We start from the raw sequence: 25,722 nt of genomic DNA, 5'->3' as shown, positions 1-25,722 counted from the left end.
TTCTTTCTTTCTTTCTTTCTTTCTTTCTTTCTTTCTTTCTTTCTTTCTTTCTTTCTTTTTCTTTCTTTCTTTCTTTCTCTTTCTCTCTCTCTGCCTCTCTCTCTCTGTCTCTCTGTCTCTGTCTCTGTCTCTCTTATTTACCTAAGTCTATTTCTCTTATTCTTTCTCCATCTCTATCTCTCTGGGTCTGTCCCATCTATTCATTTCTTGGATGACATCCCTTCTGCCACTTCTGCACAGCGCCTCCTTTGTAATGTGTCACTGCCTGTGAAACACTATTGTTCTCATTCTCTATCCCCAACTTGAGAAGTTTAGTGTGATTTCTCACTCCTTCTTCCTCAGCAGCTTGCTGACACTGTTGGTTTGATCTGTCACTTCCAGGTGATGACAAAAACAAGACAGACAAGAAGGATCAGTCCAATGTTGGCAACGATTCCAAGAAAGCAGACGGTAAGAACTTAATGCTCATTATGCCTTCTCATAAAAGAGGCCAGTTGTTAAAAGTATAGATAAATTGGAAATAAGAACATGTAATATATGTATATATTCAGCCTTGGAAAAAGCTAGTCTTTTCAATGGTTGATAAAGTGGCTGTCTTTTAAAGAAAAGAATTGATGAATTATGGCTTCCTTGACTGTCAACTCCCCCTCAGAGGTCTGTATTAATCATCTTTTAGCCACTGAAAATGAGTACAGGGAACAAAATTAAGACTAGGGATGATTAACCTCTGATTGATTGATTAATGGGAAATAATGAATTCTGTGTATCATATTATAATATCCTTACTCCAGTGTGCTATAGTATATACGTATGTAGATATACACGCATGTACATATGTTTAATACTCGCATGCATACATACATATATGTATACCTACATGTGTGTGTGTATGTATTTCACAGTAGGTGGCTAGGTACACACTCAGTGACAACTGCTTTTGCTAAAAAATACTCCTAGTAAATACCATCATTGATGAGTTACCAGGGAGCCCCAAGGAAATGAAGACATAAACCATTGTCTTAAAGTGTAGTTCAGCATCACACATACAACCAAGGACACAGTGCCATTTCTCCCCAAGCTAATATTATATTGTTACCCATAAATTTTTTCATGGGAAATTCATTGTAAATTGATTTTTGCCACTAACAGTCAAATTACTCCCCAAAGACCTGAATTTAAAGTTAATTAATAATCCTATCATTAGCTGTTTAGGTCATATGTGGGACTAGGGTTAGAGTTGGACCTCTAATCCCTAATACTATCTTATTCAAAAAATCTATTTAATATTTCTCAGTACCTGACTTAGGGCCTTTGGTACATGTAGCACTGCCTTGTGTTGGGCGCCCTGTTTTGATTCAATATTTCTATAATCCTTATGGTTCAGGAACAGCTAACAGATGCCTAATTATTCCTTGAATGCTTGTTGGTAGAAAAGACTGTTGAGGACAAAACCCAATAAGTAGTGTGGTTGCCAAAGGAAAGGAAATCGGGATCTGACATGAGAAGCTTATTGCGATAAGATCGGACACTTTCAGCTTTTAGCGCCAAGTCATGATGATGGCATGAATGAATTTCATTCTGAGTCTTTCATTTGGGCCATTTTGAAATCCATTTCACTAGCTTTGCCAGAAAATACTTCTGTGACACCTACATCCAATTCTTTACCTACTTGATAATGCAAATGGAATTGTTTTTCAAATGAGTTTGCTTTCCTTGAATTTTTGTCACCAAGAATTGAGTTACACAAAGGTCAAAGACAATTTTAAACAGCCAGTGCTCTTTATTATTGAGGCCTGTGTTTGTAATGACTGCACCGTCCTCTATATATAGGAATTATGGTATCAAAGAAATAGAGGACCTAAAGCTTATGAGGAATCTCAGAGGCCATCATGTTCAATTTATACCATAACAAGAAACGTTCTTTCATCATTCTCAAAAACTAGTCATCCAGTCTCTGATTGAAGATTGATGCTCTATTTTTGGAAGTCTTTCCTTATATCAAACTGAATTTTTTTTATAATCCATCCATTGCTCCTAGTTCTGCCATCTTGGGCTGAACAGAGGCAAGTCTAATCTCTCTTCCTCATGACAGTCTTTAAAATACATGAAGACAGAAAATAAATATCATCTTAAGACTCCTTTTCTTCATATGAATTAGTATTATCTGATATAACATAATCTTAAAACTCTTCTCTGTTCCATATGTCTAACAGGTACCCTGAAATGTTATAATGAAATATAATATTCTGGTAATAGTCTTCTCTGAAATTCTTGGTCTCGTTCTTGCAAAATGAAATCATACAACCAATATTTGAAACCTTTCCAGCTTGGTCAGACATAACTGAGCATTGGGTCCACTAGCATGTCCTTCTAGAACCCAATGTAAGCTGCAGGTCAAGAGGAAGCATCCGACTGGGCCCTTAATGGAGGTCTAGATATGAGGAAAGTAGTAGGATCATAGCCATTTTGATACTGAACTGGAAAAAAACCTTAGAAATCATTCAGTCCAGCTTTTCATATAAAGAACGAAACAAAGAGACAGATAAGTGATTTACTTACCAATTAATGTTTCAAATAATTTTGTGCATACTGAGAGGTAACAATGAACTTTTTTTTGCCCTGACACTTCTCTAAGAATCATCCACTTTCCTAATAATATCCAAAAGCAATATCCACGAATAATTCCATTCTATATACCATTTAATACCACTAAATATACCCAGTTCCAAGATTACATGCATTCAAAGATTATCCTAATAGAAAAGGATCTCCCAAATACTTAAGTGCTGAAGATTCAACTAAGAACCATACCGTACAAAAAAGATTCAATGATGATCTGAGGTAAATTGTATACTTTTCATGCATTCTAGATGCTCTCATGGCATTTAATGGGAACTGAGGCATTAAATCTCTTTTAAACTCACCCGAAAAGATCTGAATCTTTCTTCCTCTCATTGCTGCCTACAACAATCTTCTATAATACATTTAAGCCTTAGGAATGGCCCATTGGTGCTATATACCTAGCCAGCATTTTTTGCCACCAAATAATTTAGTGGGTCAGTTTCATTCTGCACTAAAAAGCTAGTACAAACCAGACAAGATCTACTTGGCTCAAGAGAAGGAGAACATCCATACCTCTTTTGTTTCTTATGATTTATTAAAAAATAAACTCAACAAACAAGGCCCTGGAGCAATATTTCCTAACCTAAACTTTATTTGTAAACTGTCTAAATCTACCTTGGACAGCTCCACTCCAAACAACTGTCATAGCTTTAATGTAGGAGCCCTGGAGGACAGAACCAGAGAAAAGAGACCAACAAATGAAGGGAAATAAGTAGAAGCCATCTGTAAGAAATAAAGAATGTGCATAACCAAACTTCTAGACGAGTAAAATTGTGAAGAGTGTTCACTGGGAAAAATCTCAAGCTACAGGGAGAGAAATTCTATTTCCTGTACATCTCCTTTTGTACTCACTGAGTACTGTGGAATTGTAGTGTGTATGGACAGTCTTTTATGAAAGTCCATGCTTTCCACTTGTGAAAAAGCAACCCATTATTCCAAATATTGAAGTCTCAGCCAGGCCACAATCTCCTCTGGCCTCAGTATCCTCATTTGTAAACTTAAGCAGTTAGAATTGCTAAATTCCAAGCCTCAAACCTAACCTCTAATGCCAAGTCAGGCGTGACCTGACCTTGAAATATTCCCCTTTTTACATCTCATTCTTTTGTTAGCCTGTCTCACTGGTACCCACCATCTAACAGGAGTGGTAATGGTGGGAGTAAAGTTTTCCAAGGACAGGTTTCTTTTGTTTCCTAACATAGGAGCCTAGGAGCAAAGCTGGAAGGGACCTTAGAAGTCATTTATTCCAACCTTCTTTACAAAGGAGAGCTTAAGTATTTTCCCCAAAGAAACATAGCTAGTTAAAAGGAAAATTGTGATTCCACCACAGGCAATCTGATTCCAAAACCAGCAGTACTTCCATCTCCTGACTGAAGAATTTTGGCATCGGTCAGCCTCAGTTTCCTCTGGAATCGGGAGATCATTCCACTCTGGTGGAAGATATGGTTCCTTATTTATGGCATGAGTATCAGCTACAAAGTGACTGAACTGTGGAACCTCTGACCGTCTTGGTCATATGTGGTCTTTGCTACAAAGCTCAATATTTACTCTGGGTATAAAATCGTAGCCTGCTGTAGTGATCTCTGGCAGCTGGGTGGCACGGGGGAGTAAGTGTCAGATCTGGAGTTAAGAAGACTAATCTTCTTGAATTCAAGTCTGACCTCAGACACTTCCTAGCTGTGGATCCTGGGTAACTTACCTCCATTGCTTCAGTTTCTTCATGCGTAAAATGAGCTGGAGAAAGAAATGGCAAAACCTTTCAGTATCTTTTCTAAGAAAACTCCAAGTGGGGTCATGAAGAGTCAGATCCAACTGAAAGATGACTGAACCATCAAGGTCTCCACCCTTACCTTAGCTGTCCTTACTTAGGAATCACTTTTAAATATCACAAAGGCACAAAATAAATCAACCAGCCCATTTTTATACCAGCAAAATAAATTCAGAAAATTGTATCAGTGACCAAGAGACAATGTTCCTCTGCTTCCTGAACAAAACCTCTAGAACTTTACATTTTCAGCTCCAGGACTAGTCTACAGACACCCACCTATACTAAATGAAGCTGGCTAAATTTCTTCCATTTGTTACCATTTGCTCAGAAAGAGCAAGCCTCAATTCTTGAATAAATGAGTGATTTATTTCTACTGCTCATGATCTCTTTCTGAGCACTGTCCACAATGGCAAGTAAAATGGGATCATTTTTTCAGTCAGTTTTTCCTGAAAATCCCATTATTGAGGGAGAGGATGTCCACACTAGCTGAATTCACCCAATGATCACTTTTCTGAAGAAGCAGGAGTTGGAACCTTGCTAAACAACTTCTGGCATCTCCTTGGCAGCTAAGAAATTCTCTTTCTCTTTTTTCCATCTGACTCTTACAAAGTAGACACATAGTAGTATTAGGGATAGGAGCATGGAGTTGTTAGACTTTTTCATGTTACTGACACAGTAGCTGGGGTTTAACAAATGCTCGTTGTCTGATTACTTCCTGCTTTAGTTCGCTGATTTCCTGGGTTTCTAATAAAGACCCAGGAAAGAGTGAGTGGGAATGAGTTCATCAGATGGAAAAGTCTAGGATTTATCTTTTCAATCTAATTGAGAAATATGCAAATTCATTGGAGTTGGCCAATTGATGATACCTGGGCATCTTAATTCAAAGGAATGGCCTGCCTTCCTTTGGGATGGAGCTAGAGAAATTGTATTATATCACAGCTTCATAGAAATGCGACCCCCTGTAGATGAAGATTCAGAAAACAATTGATGCCATTGTCATTATATAGGCAGAATAGAAAAGAATATGGGATATCAACAGAAAAAGAAGTCCTTTAGGGCAGTGAGTCTTGTATATTTATCTTCATATCCCCAGTGTTTGACACATGGTAGCCCCTTAAAAATTGCTCATTGAGTGAGTGAATGAATGAATTTAGATGTCTGCATGAATGCCCAGGTTTGTAGAATTGGGATTTCATTAACTTTAGAAAACAGTATTTTGTACCCAACAGGTACCAATGTTTGTTTGTTTTTTTTTTCAGTCCGAATTTTGAGATGAGTCTGGGTTCTCTGACCCTTCGTACATGTGGAGGATGTCAGAGTTTGAAAAATACCATTTCATAATTATTTCACAAGCACTCTGCCCTTCGAAGGGACTTTGTAGGTCCCTTTCCATCCTTCCCAACCCACTTTGACTTACAAAATATTTTTATAAGAATAAAAGTACTCAAAGGATGCTCAAGTTTTCCTTTGGGTTTCTTAATAGAGTAGATCAGAGAGGAAATTCACTGTTATTGATAGTCTCATCTGTGGATTATGGAGCTCCTTTAGCTGGAAAAATGAGGACCTCTGTGATTGATCTGAATTGGATGTTTAAGCATTTATTTAGTGCCACTATGTCCCAAACTCTATGCAAAGTGCAGAGGATACAAAGATGGAAATTAAAATCCTTGCCCTTAAAAAGGTTCCAAATAGGAAACAACTTGTACAGATCATGTCATTTTAGAAAACAGAGAACTCTAAAATCTGAAGCAAATGGATCTTGAATGGCAATGAGGATTCAAAGAGGCATGGTGAGCAACGGGTACATCTGAGGTGTGGAGGACTAATTCTCCAAAGCTATGGAGGCAGCTGGTAGAATAGCAAGTTCATGCAACAGCTAGTGCGCTGATTTGGAAAGAAGAGTCAAATCTATCCATGAATATAGGTTAAGCGCTTACTAATTTTCAGGTATTAGTCTAAGTGCTTGGAGATACAAAGGCAGTAAAAGAGTCTGTCTCAAGGAACTCATATTCTAATAGGAGAAACAACATGTAAATAGCTGGGTAAATATGAATTAAAAATAGAGTATATGGGAGGCAAGCTTAGGGGGGAAAAGCAGGACCAGGAAGAGCCTTCTGCAGAAAACGTGACTTGAGCTGAGTCTTAAAGAAAGACAAGAAAATCAAGAAGTGGATGTGAGGGAGCAGAGCATTCCAGGAAGGGGGGAAAGACAGTACAAAGGCATTGAGATGGGAGATTGATTGTAAGGAACTTCTAGGGGGTCAACGTAACTGGATCATAGAATGTTAAGAAAGGTGTGACATCGACTTTGTCTTAGAACCACATAGAGAAGACTATGGGGTAGTAGTATGGAGAACTTTGGACGTATGGGAAATTCTAGCTTGCATATATTGGCAAGTGAGTCAGCTGAGATGGGAGGACTCAGAATCATCAGTGGTCTCATTTTCCCTAGCGGTAGAAGAAATAGTCATCCAGAGTACTGTTAGAAGCTCTTGATTTAATACCTTCCATCGTTAGAATCTACCTTTGATAGAATTAAAGTTGCTGCGGTACTTGCTATCCTGAAGCCCATCAATCCTTCCATTGACCCGTCCGCAATCCAGTCACTTCTTAAAAATGTTTACGTGACATGAAGTCATGTTGAGCCTGTCTAACACTGAAAAAGAACCTTTGACCCAGGGCTGTAAACCATTTGTTTCCAAATAGGGTTCCCTTAACTATGGGGATAATCCCATTTAAAGAAACTTTGTCTCAAGGTCAACAGAAGAGGGCCAGCCTCCCACAACTGTCTCTTTTGAGAGAATAAAAGTCTCATCATAAACTATTAGTCTTACACTCCTGGACTAGAACTCAGCACCTGCCTCATAATCCTCAATATCCTTATCCTCTGTCATGGGCTATCACAATAGATTCTTTCCTAATTTATGTTCCTGGATCAATTTTCTCTCTTAATTCTCCACTTGGTTACTAAATTGTAATCCCCAAAGTACAGGTTTGATCATGTCACTCCTTTCTCAAGAAGCTTCTGTGGCTCCCTTATTGCCTCTGTGGTAAAAGACTCCTTTCTTTGGGATTCAACAACCTCTGCAGGTTTGATGGAGCTTACCTTTCAGGCTTTTTGCATGCTAGTTCATCTTAGGCATTCTCTCTTCCTACCAGACCCCAGTATTTCATCCTCCATTCCCATGACTATTCACACTCTTGCCTAGGATTCACTCTCTTTCCTTCTCTTTCCCTTGGGATTTCCCAGCCTCCTTTGGGGGGGGCAGCCATATAAAGCAATTCCTGGTACTTCCAGTTTCCACTGAGCTCACCAAAATTACTTTGAATTGATCCGGCACATGTTTTCTGTCTACAGGTATGTTGAAATAGGATGGAAGCTCCTGGAAGGCAGGGGCGCTTTCATATCTGTCTTTGCGTCCCTGATACCTAGTTCAGTGTGTGGCACATAGTAGGCATTTCATAAGGACTTCTTGAATGAAAGCATGAGTGCGTGACTTCAGAAGAGATCTTTCCGGTTTTTAGGGTCTCAAAGTAAAATACTTCCGTGCTGTTTCTTTCTTGGTGTCACAAACTCTGTTGGTCTTTCTGTGGAGTGTCTGGCTTGAGTCCGAGGGTTCTCCTTTAAAGGGTCCTACCAAAGTGTGAGTTTTCCAGTGATCATGTTTCAGGCTTGGTTGGCCGTACCTTTTTCTCTCCGAGTCACAAATCAGACAGACTTATTCTGCACAGTGACATAGAGGTCCTCCCCGGAGCAGCAGAGTTAAGAAGAACCAGCCTTCACAGTCAGAAGACTCTTGCCAGGGTGAATGAGGACTACCAAATATTGAGGTCTGGTCCATGGGGGAAAATCTACAGTATTGATGGCACCAGAAAGCAGATTTGGAGCCAGAAGAGACCTTGGAACTCATCTGGTCCATATAAAGACTTGACCTCATCTAGTTGGTCCAGTCGATAGAGTGCTTGGCTTGGAGTCAGGAACTCCTGAGCCTAAATCTTGCCATAGATACTAACTGTGTGACCCTAGCTAAGTCACTCAACCTTTCTCAGACTTGGTTTCCTCATATATAAAGTGGGGATAATAGCACTTATCTCAGGGCTCTTGTGGGGATCGAATAAGCAAATGTATATAAAGCACCTTGCAGAACATGAAGTGCTTTGTAAGTGTTCACATATTATTTCATAGATGAGGAAACTGAGGCCCAAAGGGGTTCAATGACTCATCCAAGACCACACCTAGTAAGCGGCAAAGCGGAGATTCAAATTCCGTTCCCATGACTGAGCTGAATGCTCCGTCCAGCACATTGCCCAGTCATTAGAATATGCAGTTAGGGGAAAAAAAAAAAAAAAAAAAAAACAACCCGTAGTGTTGTTAGAAAAAACATGGCTAAACGCTAGAGAGTAGAGTGGAGGCCTCTTAAAGCTGGAATCGACCTCTCTGAGACTCCGTTTCTTCATCCATAAAACGAGAGGGTGGCCGTAGGTGACCTCTAAGGGCCCTTCTCGCTTTAGGTCTGGGATCCCGTGATGCTGTGAAAAGGGCCACGTAAAATGATGGAAATGGGATAATATTGTACCCAAGTCTGGTGTGCTTGTGAAGCTCCGTCACAATGATCGTGTGGAAGCTGTTCTGCAGACTTTACAAGGCTGGCTAACTTGTTCCTGCTGGCATGAGCTTTTGTTAAAGAGCCAGCTTCGGGCAGCGGGCACACCTCGGAATTTGGTCTTCGCTAGCCGAGTGATTTTGGTCAGTCCGCCCAGGCACCGGAGCCTCGGCCTTCTCATCAGTAGTAATACTGCACAGAGGTAGTAGAAGGGGAGTCAGACGAGATCCTCTCTCAGATCCCAGCCCATTCCATATCTGGCCTGTGCCACGGGCGAATCAAGTAGCAAGTGTCTCGTGCGTAGCCCGTCCCCCACTGAGCGCCTCATAGGACCGTGGCATCAAGGTATCTTCTTAACTCTTTTTAAATGACACAATCCATCTTCCAAAAGCGACTTTTCCCATTATAATTATGAGGAATATCAGCTTCCGTTGTTTCATCCGATCCTGTGGCGATCTCGTTACACTCTTACTGAGCAGCCACACTTCTAAGGAATCACAATGGGACAGCCAGAATGAAGAATTTCCCGCTGCTGGGGAAAGTGTCACTAAAAAAAAATGGATGCCGATGTTGGGGCTTCCAGGACTCTTTGGATTCCTAAAGATGTTCATCTCTTTTTCCCTCTAACCTAATTGTGCCCTCTCCTGTTCTGCCATCTTGAGTTGAGCCCACCCTGTGAAAGGAAGAGTCATGTGCATGGGCGTCTCATGCCTTTACAATGAATATGTGCCAAAACGAATATCTGGGAATGCCCAGCTCATTAACAGTTTCTTTTCTAGCCCTCTGAACACTGGGTAGACTGCCTAAAGGGCCATCATACCCACCAGGTATCTGAACATGGTTCCTTTGTATTTGTCCTCAGCAATCTCCTCTGAAGAAGCTGCCAAATACCCCTCCCTTCATTTCTCTCAAATCCTTCTTCAGACACATAATGCGGCGATTGGTCTTCACGCTGCTTCAGGAGGAGCAGTGCAAACCCACTGGACGTATCTTCTCTGCTCTCTTGATTTCTTAGCTTTGCTCTTCCTCTCTTAAAGCTTTGCTGCCTTTCTGAGCTCGATGGAAATAACAGAAAAACAGGCCATTGGAAGATCAGTTGCATCTGCAGTTCAAATTCAATTTTACCTCAAAGCCCCGTTGAAGACAACAGAAGGTTATGGGTCTCAAGAGGCAGAGTAAGAGGCTGAAAGGATGCTAGGATTTTATTCCCCAATTTCCTAAGACTTTGCCTACTCTGAGGTCCCAGAACCTGTTTCAATTCTCCATGACCCCGTTATCTCCACTGCCAAAATAAACATTTCCAGCCATCCACCCACATTTCTGTCAGAGGTTTTGGAGATTTTTCAGATGATTCCCATCCTCCTGGGAAAAAATGATTGGGGGAGAGGGGGAAACTACTTTTCAGTCAGCTCTGAGTGATCAAGGGCTGATTATTCAGGTCAATCTTCTAGTCCTCATTTTTCTTTCTTCTTGCCTCTACTCATTGCCTCATTCTATTGCTTATTTTCCTCTCTCCTCCTCCCTGGCAAGTGGACAAGACAAATGACCCATTAATACATCACATAAACTCTGGTCCATGGTTTGATGGAAAGGACTGGAAAATTGATACCTTTATTCTAATCCATCATCAATATGTCACAGACAATCTACTATCCTGCAATTTCACCTCTGTTTTAATTCTAATTAAAAAGGCATAAAAAGAGATCTTCTCTCTTTGATTTCCATCAGCACCATTTTCCCCAGTGAAATTTCTCTCCTTGAGCACTAGGACTAGCATTCTTATTCACCTTCTCCCCAGGCAAAGGAAACTTCAGTGGCAGATGATGACATTTACACGTGTAGAAATCTTAGGGTATTTGGGGAGAATGGATATGGGTGAGTCCAAATAGCATTTATGATAGGAAATTATAAATAGGCTTAACTACAGGAGCAGCTAAGTGGCTCAATGGATGGAGAGCCAGGGCTAGGGACAGGAGATCCTGAATTAAAATCTGACTTCAGATACTTCCTAGCTGTGTAATCCTTGGCAAATCACAACCCTGATCTTTCCACTCTTCTGCCTTGGAAGCCACACTTAGTATCAATTCTGAGACAGAAGGTAAGGGTTTTTTTTAAGTTTAATTACCCAAGGAATGGTAGAAAAGGTAGTACTTCAAAGTTTAGAGAGGCAGTGTGGTTTAGTGATGGGATTATTGGACTTATAGTCAAGAAGATTTGAGTTGAATTCTGCCTCAGATTTTTACTTAGTTCTAGGAACATGGGCAAGTCACCTAACTTTAAGAACCTCAATTTGTTCATCTGTAAAATGAGGGATTGGCTACAATGATCTATTATTATTATTATTATTATCATTATCTAACTCTGTAATCCTATGATAAAAGATGATGCTCTAGCCTATCACCGACAAGTATATTTTAAGGCATTTATTAAAGTACTTTGAGCATCTTGGACCACGGTTAGCTTGAGTCCTGGTAGTGGGGGGGGGTAAGAGGAGGGAACGCCTACTCACAGCCTCAAAAAAGATGGAGAATCCATCGAGTCATGCTTTTTTCTTTGCTGTCATTTATTTCTACAGATGTTAGAATATTAGACTGGGAGGTGAGGGAAGAGAAATATCAGAGGTACCACCATGTGTGTGCATAGATCCAAGTTGAAAGTCTAAGAGAGGAGGAAGAAAAAAAGAGAAGAAATAATGGAAGGGAAGATTAGTAAAGCAAATAGAGAGAGGAAAGGTGTTGTTCCCTTTCTTTTTCTGACTTATTCCCAGTGTTTCCAGAGACCAACAAAACAGAGGAGGAATGAAGGAAAGTGTGGTGCTAAAATTGGCCCTCTACTTCATAGACGATTTCATTTGGGATTTCTATTGGGAGTGAAAGGATCCTTGACAGTGGTCAGTGTTTCAGAGATTTCACTATTAGGGCATTCCTACAATGTAGTCAAGAGAAAAGATTGTGGTCATTGATGCCTGAGATAGCTTAGTCAAGTGGTACCTGGAAGTCACTCAAGGTTCATGGAAATTCCTGAGTCATCATGCATCCTAGTTTGTCTCAAATACATAAAGCCATATTATTAGACCTTAGAGAGGCCATTTAATCCGATACCTTTATTTTATATATGAGAAAATGGAGGCCCAGACAGGCCCAAGTGTTGTATTCGAGCCCATGTTTTTTGACTCCAAATCCTAAAGGCTTCCCACTGCACCACGCTAGGAATGTTGAACAAGAGGTATTCATTCAGTAGTCAACCTTCTGAAAGTCAGTTATCCTGGAAGGGCAAACCCAGGAAAATGTGTTCAGCTGGCAAATAAATGGTTGCCATCCTAAATAAATAAGCTTAACAAAGTGCTAAGAGCAACTCACCCTTCAAGAGGGCCCTGAAATGTTTGCCAAATGCTTTCCTCACCAGAGGCAAGTGAAATAGGAAATGCAGTGATTATTGTGGCTGTTTTTACAGATGAACAAACTAAAGCTTTGAGAGGTGAATTAAGTGGCTCCTGGTAACTCAGCTAGCAAGGGTGTGAGGGGCGATTCAAAGCCAACAGCCAGATCTTTTTCTGCTTACTCCATCACAGTACTCACGGCCATGAACTTCATGCCCAGGGCAAAAATTCCCAAGAAAATACCTTTCCTTACTGTTGCCTTATTGGTTTAGAACCTCCATGAGGTCTATAGGAATTTGACTTTGCCTTCAAGGTTTTATTGGCCCTGCTCCCCCTTATCCACCTGAAATCAAAGGCACTATCCTCGGAGCACAAGGACAGAACCAAAAAGTTTGCCCTCCTCTCCAAGAGATTCCATTCTATGGAATCGTCCAGTTGGCTAAGAGATCAGAGATCAGGCTTCTTGGGCGTTCCTAATTCACCACTTTCTGCCAAGTCACAAACCCTAATCTGGGTCATCAGAATTCATGACCTTCCTGGTCCAGGACAGTACCCTGCCGGCCTTGGTTACTGGCTGTGAATCCTGCAGGGGAGCCAAAGAAAGGCAAAGCAGGAGACAAGAAAAAATGGGGCTCTTTCTGTCTTTTAGCCAATCCCAATGTTTTTTTCTTGTTCCCTTGAGGCAGCTAGGTGACATAATGGATAGACTCGAATTTTAGAGACAAGAGGACCTGAGTTCAGATCCTGACTCAGATACCAGTTGTAGGACTAGCAATATTCCTGAATTTCTTAGTTTCCATTTTCTTATTTGTGAAGTGAAAGAGTTGAACTCAGTGGACTCTGCAGTCTCTTTTGGAGCTGACTCGCTGACCCTAATTAGGAGAGAGAGCACACAGAGGAGGGTTTGCATGCAAGGAGTCCATTTTGAAAACAGGAAAACCTTCATTCCCTTCCCAGCTGCATTTCAGATTTTGTGACCTTCTATAGTGCCCCAACACAGAACCTTTCAACACAAAGCCCGGGTCCTTCCTGCTATACACACACATCCATAGTGCCTGGCACACAGCAAGAGCTTAATAGATGCCACTTGCCTGCCGGGTGGAAATCGCCAGTGGTCCTTAGGGTCCTTGGGGTCCCTAGGGTCTCAGTGCATCTTCACTCCCTCCTTTGAGCCTTGTAACCACCCTTGAAGTCAATTCCAGGCTTTGAAGGCCCCATTTTATGGAAATCGAGGCTAAGAGCAGTTAGGCTTGTCCAGGGGCCCCCACCTAGCGAGTGTCACCTGGCTTCAGCTCCTTCATGGAGGGAAGTAGAAGCCAAAAGGTTATTCTGCTTCTAGCCTCCGTTTCTCTGCCATTCTCAACTCTTAAGGTTCTTAGTATTGGGAGGCTACAGCTTATTCCCTACGAAGGTGGATTCTCAGTTATAGATGATGTGCCCCAAATAGAAGATTAGCTAGTTACTGTCTAAGGCAGGATTTGAATTCAGCTCTTTTTGACCCCAAGTTTGGCAGTTTATCCATGACACCCTCTAGCTACCTCACGGGGAAAAAAGGGAAGGCACTGGAGTATCTTTCCACTCTTCTGTTCTCTAGCCCAGCCAACTGCCCAAGTGATTGGTTAAGCTGTCAATTTGCACCAGGCAGTTCCCTGAATTAATCAAATCACAGGCCCAGTCAGATCGATCTTTTAAATGAAAAATGGTCATCTTGCTTCCACGTGTTCACAGTTCTGAGTAGAAGATTAGGCTTGAACTGAGCAAACAAAGAACTTTGCAGTCCTAGGACAATAACCAGCTAGGTGGTGCAATGGTTAGAGCTCTAGGCTTGGAATCAGGAAGACCTGAATTCAAATTCAGCCTTGGATGCTGATTATTTAAGTGATCCTGGGCAAAACTTTAAACTCTGTCTACCTCAGTTTCCTCTACTGTAAAATAGGGGGGATAATAGCTCCTCCCTCCCAAGGTTGTTGTGAGGACCAAATTGAGATCATATTTGTAAAGCTCTTGGCGTAGCACCTAGCACATAATAGGTACTTAATACATATGTGTACCCTTCTTTCCATAAAGAAAAGCTAATTTGAGAGCAGTGCTTAAAATTAAAGATCCTTCCCTGGAAGGAACTTCAATGGATATTTAGTCCAATTTCATAAGTAAAGAAGTAAAGAAACTGATCCCATTAAGAGGAAATGATTTTCCAGAGTTCATAGAGATAGTAAATAAAAGAGTTAAGTTTTGAACTCAGGTCTTTGGAGTCCTAATCCAGCCAACCTTCTTTCCCCTGCACTACTATGAAGCTATTTAAGAAATTTTCCTATTCATTGTGTCTTGATTAATCTGCATGAGTAGATGATGATTCTTGCAATCTAAGCCAAATGCATTATATGACCCCTTCTCTCTCTTTGTCTCTCTCTCTCTCTGTGTCTCTCTGTCTCTGTCTCTGTCTCTCTTTGTCTATTTCTCTCTGTCTGTCTCTCTTTGTCTGTCTGTCTGTCTGTCTGTCTGTCTGTCTGTCTGTCTCTCTCTCTCTCTCTCTCTTTCTCTCTGTCTGTCTGTCTCTTTTTGTCTCTCTTTCTCTTTCCCCTTCTTTTTCCCTCTCCCCTTTCCCTTCCCATACGCCTCTGTCTCTTTCTCTCTTGGCTTCTGGGTGGGGGGAAGGTGGCATTGACACTTTTTCTTTTTCTTTTTTTTCAGATCCAGAAGAATAACAACACACACACACAAACACACAAAGAGCCTGCAAATTTCTTTCATCATTTTAGCTGAGCTTCTTCCTCCTTTTCCCTCTTCTTCTGTAGAGACCAGTTTCTGGGGGGGAGGCTTACAAGTTTCTGAAACCAATCTCCCCCTACTTGGCTGTCTCTCCCATCTCCTCCCTGCCTTCTGTCATGGGCTACTGCACAGGAAATGACTCTGGGGCTTGGTTTGAAGTTTTACCTTGGGAAGAGGGGGCTTCCTACCGAAAAACCAACTTGAGATTTGCACAGACACAATGCAGTTGTTCATATGGGAGGCCTGCTTCAGATCCACTGTTAACGTCCTGGCTCCTGCTTTAAGCACCTGTCAGACAGGATGGAGATGGAGAGTGAGACCTGGTGAGAGAGGCTTGGAAACCCACCCCATCACTGCCATCACCAGTGTTGCCATTTTGAGTTTTTTTTCCTTTTTTTTTTTGGCTGCTGATGTTGGAGCCAGAAGTTGGTTTTGACTGAAGTTCAAAGGCTTTGCTTATTTTTCCTGATCTCCTCACTGGCTGGGTTTTTGCTGGATCTGGCAATCCTCTATCTGCTCCTTGCTTTAGGACTTGCTAACTTGTGGCTGTGGGCTTCTTCTCTGTGATTTTGGATGATGACTTTGTAAATGGATATTTCTCCTACAGGAACATGTTATTCAAACCTCATCTGCCTTTTTTCATTGTGTATTTTTCTTTATTAATTTAAGTAAACTTAAAGGAAGGTGCCCATGTGAGAGGATGTTCTGAGGAGCATCCCTACAGATGCTAAGAGGAGTGCTAGGGGGGGACCAGAACATTTCCTCCATGAGGTCTTCCATCACGAGAGGGTTGGTGTCTAATGAAATCCCACTGTGGGTTAGCCATGGCTCACTGTCTTGCTTCTTTCTCTGGTAAATACAAAGAGAGGAGGAACAGGGAAATACACTTGTTAATTCTTTTCATCTCAATGGAAATCTTTTTTTTTCTTGACCAGATAGAAGCTGATTGGCAAAACTGATAAAAAAAAAGGCAGGTACAGAAGAGAGAATAAAAAATATTTAATCTGACTTCTAGAATAGAATGAGTTCAACCACTTGATAGCCCTTGCAAGTGCTTTAATGGTATCTTTACAATGTCAGGAGAAAGAGGGAAGGCTTCCAGCACTGGCGATGCCTCCGATGTCCCCATGGTAAGCTTACAGGAGGATGCAGAGGAGCTGCACAGACATGGAAGGGTTTAGGTCAAAGTCAAGGACAGAACACTCTCATTGATGAGAGTCCCAATCCATTGGTCTGATTGCTCAATTGATCCACCAAAAAGTCATTGATAAGCATGTACTATGTGCCAGACACTCTCTTAGGCACTAGCTATAACAAGAAAAATTCCAAGCAGTTTCTGCCCTCAGGGAGCTTAAGCTCACATAGAGGAGACAACGTGTGTGTGTGTTGGTTTTGACACACATATGTATATATACATATAAAACAGAATGGCAGAATGGCAGAGTAGCCTCTACTTGAGGGCAGTGATTTTGAGATTTCCCTTATGTGAATCTCAAAGTTTAGTTTGGGAGCTCATAATGGCCTTTGGCCACAATGAAAATTCCCTTCAAGTCAATGGGAGGAAAGAGAATCTTCTTATTCCCAGGATAGGCTGAAATTTATATTTAAAAGGACAAAAAAGTGTACATGCAATTGGGAAAAGAAAATATTTTCAAATAAAAATGAATAAATATAAAAAAAGCTTTTCCATAAGATAGCAAAATAATAAATTTCTCAGGAAAGCATGACCCAAGATTTTTTTTTTAAACCCTTGTACTTCGGTGTATTGTCTCATAGGTGGAAGATTGGTAAGGGTGGGCAATGGGGGTCAAGTGACTTGCCCAGGGTCACACAGCTGGGAAGTGGCTGAGGCTGGGTTTGAACCTAAGACCTCCCATCTCTAGGCCTGGCTCTCACTCCACTGAGCTACCCAGCTGCCCCTACCCAAGATTTTTAATTTACTTACTTAGTGGTCAGTAGAAAAAGAGCAAGAAGGCAATCTCGAAGACCATACGCCCCATTTGAACCGGGCACGTGCAGAAAAATGTAAGGATCTTTGGTGTAGACAATAGATATCTACTTACTATTATTTAACTAATGGTCTATTTGAGTCAATTCAACAAGCACTCACTACAGCCCTGTAATGAGTCAGACCCTGGGGTAGCCAGGTACCGGGGTGACAGAGATGAAGGGGAATGAGATCCTGCCCTCCACAGGCTTTCTATCTGTTTCTAGTCATAATGAAGTTTCAGTTGGTGATTCCATTCCTGTTTTTCAGTTGCTCTCTCTGCTTCCAGGATAGTCTGTGCATTGTTAGGAGAGTCCATGGCATTATATATCCTTAGAGGCGATCTGTTCCTAGGCATTCCTAGGAGGGAGCCCCACCTAGTGGGTGCCAACCTTGGGTCCCATGAAAAGCAACGGCAGCCCTGTTCCTCTCCCGTACCCATGCACACAGAGCCTTACAAACCAGCCAGCATCGACTCGCCTGGGCTCTTCTTTTTCAAAGCAAGCAAATGGTTGTTTGTAAAACCACTTTGGGGAAAACTGTGGGAAATATAGCCATTTTTTTCTAGCTACAGCCTCACCCTAACAGGAGTAAGGATGATGGTGGTGTGTGTCAGCTGTTTTAAAGTCTTGCTGTGTTTCCATTTGGGGGAAAGGAGGTGAAAGCATGGCCAGCCATCTCTGCTGCTTGGACTTGGAATCTCCCAAGGACATCAGTGAGAAAATACAACAAAGTTTGTGTGAACTTTTGATTTATGTCTTTTACATGTATTTTAGTGGAATTCCACTAAAAATGGATTTTTGAACCCTCTTCATTGCCTGATGTATGCCTTTCGGAAATGATAGAGTCCGATATTAAAAACTGGAAGGGACCTCAGGAGTTACTTAGGCCAACCCCCTCATTTACATAGAGGAGCCGAGAAACAAAGTGACTTCTCATGGTTAGATATTAGCAAACACAAGATTTGAACCTAGATCTTCTGGCTCCAAATGTAATGTTCTTTCCACAACTCTATGTTGCCTCTCATTTTTGGTCCTAATATATAGCTAGGTGGCCCAATGGATAGAGCACTGCGCCTGAAGTCAGAAGGATTCATCTTCCTGAATTCAAATTCAGCCTCAGACACTAGCTGTGTGACCCTGGGCAAATTATTCCTATTTGCCTCAGTTTCCTAATGTGTAAAATGAGCTGGAGAAGGAAATTGGCAAACCACTCTAGGATCTTTACCAAGAAAACCCCACGTGTGACTAAACAACAATATATTTTTCCGTCTTGATCTGGGATTTCTTTAATATATAAAATTCTCATCATGGAAACTCCCTTCATAGATACAAATCAGCAATATCTTCTAGGCTTAAAAGAGATGCTAAAGGCATTAAGGATTCATGTGGGGGGGGCAGCTGGGTGGCTCAGTGGATTGAGAGCCAGGCCTAGAGGAGGGAGGTCCCAGGTTCAAATCCGGCCTCAGACACTTCCTAGCTGTGTGACTCTGGGCAAGTCACTTGACCCCTATTGCCTACCCTTACCACTCTTCTGCCTTGGAGCCAATATTGGCTCCAAGACAGAAGGTATGGGTTAAAAAAAACTTACCCTGGGTCCATACGACTAATTAGTGGGTGCCAGAGGCAAGTATTGAACTTGGGTCTTCCTTTTTCCAAGGCCAGTCCTTTATCCACTCTGCCATGTGGCCTCATAGGCTGCCCAGAGTACCAGAACTGAAAGAGTTTTTTGGAAAAAATTGAATCGACCAGTTTACGAGTTAATTTAGAAAGAAGACTAAAACCTATTGATTGTCCTGCATTTTGTTCAGGGCCATTTTGCTTTGAGGACTATGGTTTGAGGGCCAGAAGGGATCATGGAGATCACCTATTAAAATCCATCTCTTTTATAGCTGAAGAAATTGAATTCTATAAGGGGGAGGCGATTTAGGAAGTAAGTTGCAAAGCCATGTCATTTGAGTCCAAATCTAGCATTCTTTCCATTCCACCATCTTAAGCTTTACCTGAAACCTCAGGAGATTCAATCAAAGAATGCAGAGATCTGGATTTTGTACCCTGCGTTCCATCTAGCTCTCACTGCTAGAACTGAAGCTTGAAAATCTGAATTTAAGTTTGGTGCCAGTTTCTGGTGCATTGTGTCCTAGGGACTAGGGTCTCCCCAACACCTAAACTCCAAGACTTCCCTTGATGAGCTTCGGCCCATCCGCCCCCTGTTCATTCCTGTGACTGACTGATTTCATGACTGGACTATTGACTTTCCCCAAGGCTATAGTAGCCTTAGCAGTCTTTCATTCAATTAAATAAATATTAATGAAGTACCTACTATGTCTAGTCAGCTCCTTTTTTACTCCAGCCTCTTTGATTTATGAGATCCAATGGTCTGTGGCTTTAAGCAAAAGGAACTTTCTCACCTGGTAAATGCAAATGGAATTTCTTGCCATTCTCCATTTAATTCAATTTTCAGATATCTAAAAGATCTGACAAGACCCTTCTAAAGACTGGCAGTATTTAATAGTGAGCTCTTGCCAATATGTTGACATTCTTTAAGCTCCTTTTGGGTGGGGACTGTTTCATTTGGTTCTTTTTATCCCCTAATCCAATGCTGAGCACATAGTAGGTTCTTAACTCATGTTTGTTCTATCGAATTGAATATTAAAGGGAAAAAGTCTAGTGAATCAGTCCATTTTTAAAATATTATCTTCCAAACCCATTTAAAAATGAGTGTATGAAGCTGAAATAAAATGAACACCACCAACAGCTAATAAAACGAGAAAAGAAAGAACAGGAGACCGGCTGTGATCTCAGAATATTGGAGAAAATAGATGGTCTTTTAGTAGATTTCTTCTATGGATTATTTATCTTTCTATGTAATAAAAGTAACTATTAAAAAAATGTCTGTCCATCATTAAAATCATTCAGAGTCTCTCGAATCATAAAATTTTTATCTTAGGAAGGCAGCGCTAGAGGGTGCTAAAAATGGCTGGCTGTAACTCCAGAAGAGGGGTTGCTGAGGATAGAAATCCATGAGAGGGACATCCAACCCACAATTGAATTCAATTCTACAAACACATATCATGTATCTGCCATGCTAAATACTGTACTGAATCCTTTGGATTGAATGTGAAGCCTGAAAGTACTTCTTGACTTCAGAAGACTTGCATTCTATCGTAGGGACGTGCCATGGCGCAGATGATCATACAGAATTCATGCAGAGGCAATAGAAAGTAATTACAGGAGGGGAAACGTAGGTGGGGACCTTTGTTTCCCTTTCCAATGGGCAGAGTTAATACTTGAAAGTTGAGATCCTCTGTCCCCGACCCCTTCGAATGTTAAAGGAATCCCTGGTGGATTCATTAGGTGTAGCCAAGCACTGAGAATGCAAATACACGTCAATCCTTTCCTCAAGAAACTTCTTTATTCAGTACCTCCAGTATGAAACAAAACTCTACTCTTTGGCATTTCAAGTCCTTCAAAATCTGCCTCTGCCCTGATTTTCCTTTCTGATTTCCCGTGATCACAAAGCCACACACTATTTTCACCCACAGTAATCTACTACAATTTTTTTAACCTTTACTTGGCTTCGCTAATCTTAGTACACCCAGGATGCTTGTTTTCAGCCACCAGAAGGGAAACTCCTTCCAGGCAAGGATGTTCCATTTCTTTGTATGTCTGTTTCCCAGTGGCAGAGGCTTGAGAAATGTTTGTGGAATTGAATTAATGCCCAAATGCTCTCTGATCACCCAGAAACTGGACTTAATGAAAAATTACAATCAGTGACGTCCATGTTTTGAACTAAAAGGTTCCTTACCACCTAGGCTAGCGTTTAGCTTCTATTCTGTTATCATCATCAGGAACCCTTAGCACAAGCCAGCTGGCATTCCTGTGTTAAGGATGCCATTTTCTGCAATATCACACAAATCTCCCCCCCAAAAGAAGCTGAGGACCAGAAAGGTAAGTCAGAATGAGAATGAGAATTGGGCTCCCAAGAACCATTTTCATAAATTTACATGAATCTGATTGGGGTTATTTGCTTGTCTGAAGAAAGGAAGGACTGCCGTATTGATAGTGAGTTCTTTGAACAAATGAATGAGTTCCTCTAAAGAAAAAAAGGGAAAAAGGTGATTAATGCTATTGTCACAGATCTTCTCTGCCCTTGGACACTTTCTCTTCTGTAGGATGGGGTGAAGCAGGGGCAGAGAAACATTCTTTGGTTCCTCCAGTTCCTCTGCCCTAGTCTTCTTCTCCCCCATGAAGTAGTGATTTGCATTTTTAAAACACTGGCAATGATGAATAAATGAATGAAGATGAATGGAATGTCATTCTGGCTCTCATTCCCAAATGATAACACATGAGAATATCTATCAGGGTGTGACTATGAAATGGATCATGGGATCATCGATTTAAAGCTAGAAGAAAACTTAGTCCAATACTTTCATCTTACAAGTGAGGGAACTAAGGCCCAGAAAGAGGAAGAGACTTGCTCAAGGTCACAAAGGTAGGAAGGGACAGAGACGGGGCTTTGAACCCTGGTTCTCTGATTCTAAATTCAATGTTTCTTTTTGGCTTTGATCAAGCAGAGATCCTTGTGAAAATATATTGGAAGTAAGCCGCAAGCAGTAGCTAAGTGGTGATTCAATTCAGCAGGCATTTCACATGTGTCTGTTGTGTTCCTGACACTGTGCTTGGCCTGGGAATACAAGGACAAAAACAAAACAGTTCCTGCCCACAAGGAGCTTCACCTCTACTGGGTCTAGTCTATTTACATTTGTGCTGATTCAGCCATCTTGGGGCAGACCTAGTTAATAGATCCTCGTCTTTATAAAGTGGTTCTAAAAAAGAAAAAAATAAGACATTTAAAGCAGTTAACATTGGTTAGCTTTTTAAAAGGTTTCCCTAGAAAAAAGTACCCCTTTGTATATTCATTTTTTCCCTTATTTCTCATGTTACGGTAGAAAAGTGCATCATTCCCCATGTCTTACTTGGGTGATTGAAAGGTGTTTGTGTCTGTGGATAGCCGTGATGCCCATGCCCTGAGAGAAAAGCTCAGACACATGTATGTTGCAAACTTGTGGCCATTGGTGGTGTCCAGTAACCAGCATTTATAGTGTGAAATAGGAAGGTGGACCTTTTCCTCTTTTCTTCTTTCTCTGATGATATGTTTTTATACAATTTTATATGCTGTAAAATTTTTATAAGGCTATTTTTCATTTGTAGAACTCTGCTTAGGCTTTTATCAGATTGGAGGTAGTCACTCAATCAAGGTTAGCCACTATCTCTTTCTTTCCTCCTCCTTCTCTCCCTCCCTCCCTCCATCCCTCTGTCCCTCCCTTCTTCTCTGCCTCCCTCCCTTCCTTCCTTCCTCCCCACTCCTCCTCCTCCCACTTTTCTCTTCCCCCTCCTTCTCTTCCTTCTTCTCCTCTGTCTTTCTTTTACTCTTTCTCTTTCCTCATTGTTCTTCCTTCTATCCCCTCTTCTTTCCCTCTCTTCTTCCTCCTCCTTCCCCTGATATAAACCATTCAAACATCTGGCTAACAAAACAAACAAAACTGTGGTTCTTTACATCTTTCCTCTGATCTTGAAGCCCCTCTCCCCAGGTGGTGGATTAGATGGGAAACAAGTCCAGTCAGAGATGGACAAACTTAGGAGCTCAGGAAAGGTCTTCTTACTCTTGTAGGGTGAGTCTCAGGGATGGCTAATCATGCTAATGTGGCCTTCCTTTAATCAGTCAGCTTTTTTGTCCATCCCAATGTTTGCTTTGGCTTTAAAGATGCTGCTTGTTCATCACCACCGGTGTTTAGGAATGTTCAATACAAGATATAAGCCATATGCTAAAGGCAGCAATCAACCCAACTTTAGCCATTGATTTCACTCTTGTGCAAATGAACCTATGGAAATTGCTTAGTCTGATGTTTAAGGAGGCTTAAGAGAGAAGGGAAAAATAACCAAATTTGAAACCTGAATCTTGCCATTTCAATGTTTTCTTGAAAGGATTCATTGGGGATTTCTCTATATATATTCTTATGAGTTTCTTTAAGGTGGATGATATTAAAATGAATTTATCTATCTAATAGAAGTCATAGAGATGGATGTCTGTATTTGGAAGAGAAAATGCACATTGTGATGTGTATCACGATGCAAGAAAATAATAAAAGTCTATTCTAAGGGTCAACATTTTGCTCCGTTGATGCTGGTTTATCCATTTAAATGACATTGTATTGTATCTCCAGTTGCAAAAATAAACACTAGAGATTCATGTAAAAGAATATTCTAATCAGAAAAAAGCACACTTTAAAAAACATGTTCTAGTAAAGAATAAGTACTTGTATGTTGCTTTGGTTACCAAATAAAAAACATATCCACTCAGTTGGAATTTGAATGGTCAAAGAGCTGGTTTTTTCCTCAATTGTTCTCCACGTTAATACAATGATGCCTCCCATGTCCATTCTACCATCTGTATTTTTGTATTTCCCTCTAATCTTCACATGTGACCTTTCATGTCCAAACACTAAGATGATGCTCATATACCTCACATACCTCAAAATATACATAGAGTCATAGAATTTCAGATCAGGAAGTAACTTTAGAGGTCAGCTAATCCAACTCTCCACCCAATTTTATTTTATTTTATTAAACCCTTATAAGTATTGTGTACTAATTAAAATTGGGTGGCCAAATGTAATAATTAAAAATTTGGTTTGACAAAAATAATAATGGTTTAAAAAAGAAAAGAATTGTGGTCGCCATTTATAAAATTTAAAATCAAACTATGAATAGGTTAGTAGCTTTAGTAGCTTTATTACAGCAGGGTAGAGATAGTAAAGAGGGAAATGCAGGAAGGAGGTAGAAAATATTGCCTAGCTTAAATACCCTATAATTGCCAATCCCAAGAAATCCAGCTCAACTCCAACAAAGGCACCCTCAGGTCCTGATCTCCAAATAGGCATCCTAGTAGTCTCTTCAGCAAGAGTCTTACCAGTACAGAACCAATCTCCAATGCAGAAGACCCTTCAATGCAAAGACACCAGGGAAGAAGTCATCCCTCAGCAAGAGCCACCAAGGCAGTAGAAGTATGAAGAATGCTCTCTTTGGCTGGCTTTTAGAAGCAGTTTTCTCCATGTCACTTCCTGTCTCTCCTTCCTTTCACTGTGGGCTGGTCTATCACATCTCAGGAACCAATCAAAGTCTCTCAATTTGCCAGCACTGGGGTGGGGGCAGTACTTGTGGTCTTTTAGGAGTAAGCGTTAATGACTAAATAAGTGTGAACTCTCTTGGTTAGTGACTAAGTGTTAAGTAGGGGTACTTCAAGTTCCTGATTAACTTAAAATAGACAAAGGTAATAAAAATTCCCTTTCACAATTGGTTTCAAGGCAGAAGAGTCCACCCAATTTTATAGATCAGGAAATGGGGGAATAGACAGAGACAATCTCTTTCCCAAAGTTATGCAGGTAGTATGTAACAGTCAGGATTTGAACCCAAGGCTTCTGGTCACAAATTCAGCCATACTACCATACAACACTACAATTAGACAATAATTCCTCTGAAATGGTCTCATGTATTTGAATTTAAAATCAAGCCCTCAGTCTCTAGCCATTCCCCTCTGTATACAGCTAGGTTAAGCTCTCCAGATGCACCAGGGTATCCCCTTCATCTCATTTTTCTCCCCTGTCCTGGGTTCTCACTCAGCTCTGCCTGCACCAAGGCCAATCTCCCATCTCCTCCCTGGGCAGACTGGTAAATAAGCATACAAATATCTCTTAAGATTTCTGAAGACTCCTACTGCCAGGAGCCTCACAGAAACTCGTTTCAAATAGCTCACAGAAGGGAAATGTTATCAAAGTTAAAGATGATTAAAATAATGTACAGGATTAAGATAATCCTGGTCTTCAGTGTTGAGCTCATCAAAAAATTGGTTCTAGTTATTTCTTAGCTCTTCTCCCCTCCCCCCAGTGGATCTCCTGTTTTTGTTTCTTTCCCTGGAGCCAGCAGAACCATAATTAAGCATTTTGAACATAGGGCACTAGAATACTGTAGTCTTAAGTCATGGGTGAGGGGCCAGGGCAGGAATGAGGTGGAGCTTAATTCTGCTTGAATCTGGCCTCTTTCCATTTCAATGAATTATTCTTGTCACTGAGGTGATAAGTGCTGTTGTTCAGCTATCATCCCAGTATCCTAGGAGAAAGCCCTAGTTGCCTACCTGTTTGTTTGCTTGTTTGTTTGTTTTTTCAAATGACTGAGCTTTATTACTACAGAATCTTCTTAGTGAATAAGTCCATCTTTGTTGCTATGTGCCATATCAGCTATTATGAACTCAAAATGTACAAAACACTCAAGAATTCAAAGATAGAAATATTACTAGGGAGCAGCTGGGTGGCTCAGTGGATTGAGAGTCAGTCCCAGGGATGGGAGGTCCTGGATTCAAATTTGACTTCAGACACTTCCCAGCTGTGTGACACTGGGCAAGTCATTTAACCCCCATTGCCTAGCCCTTACCATCTTCTGCCTTAGAACCAACATCCAGTATTGATTCTAAGATGGAAGGTAAAGGTTTAAAAAAAATATCACTAATTCACACACAAACACTCCATTGAATAGCCATG

General features: G+C 41.0%; 1 protein-coding gene across 1 annotated transcript in view; it reads left to right on the top strand.

Moving 5' to 3' along the window:
• The window catches only part of PDE1C (phosphodiesterase 1C), a 336,052-nt gene that overhangs the window by 283,187 nt on the left and 27,143 nt on the right, over positions 1-25,722 (top strand). The window contains exon 13 of the mRNA XM_044675577.1: positions 382-450. Coding sequence (XP_044531512.1) covers positions 382-450 — 69 coding nt within the window. The remainder of the gene's footprint in view (positions 1-381; positions 451-25,722) is intronic.

This window comes from Gracilinanus agilis, chromosome 1 (assembly GCF_016433145.1).
Source record: "Gracilinanus agilis isolate LMUSP501 chromosome 1, AgileGrace, whole genome shotgun sequence".
NCBI classification, from domain to species: domain Eukaryota; kingdom Metazoa; phylum Chordata; class Mammalia; order Didelphimorphia; family Didelphidae; genus Gracilinanus; species Gracilinanus agilis.
This window is presented reverse-complemented; position numbering and strand designations above follow the sequence as displayed.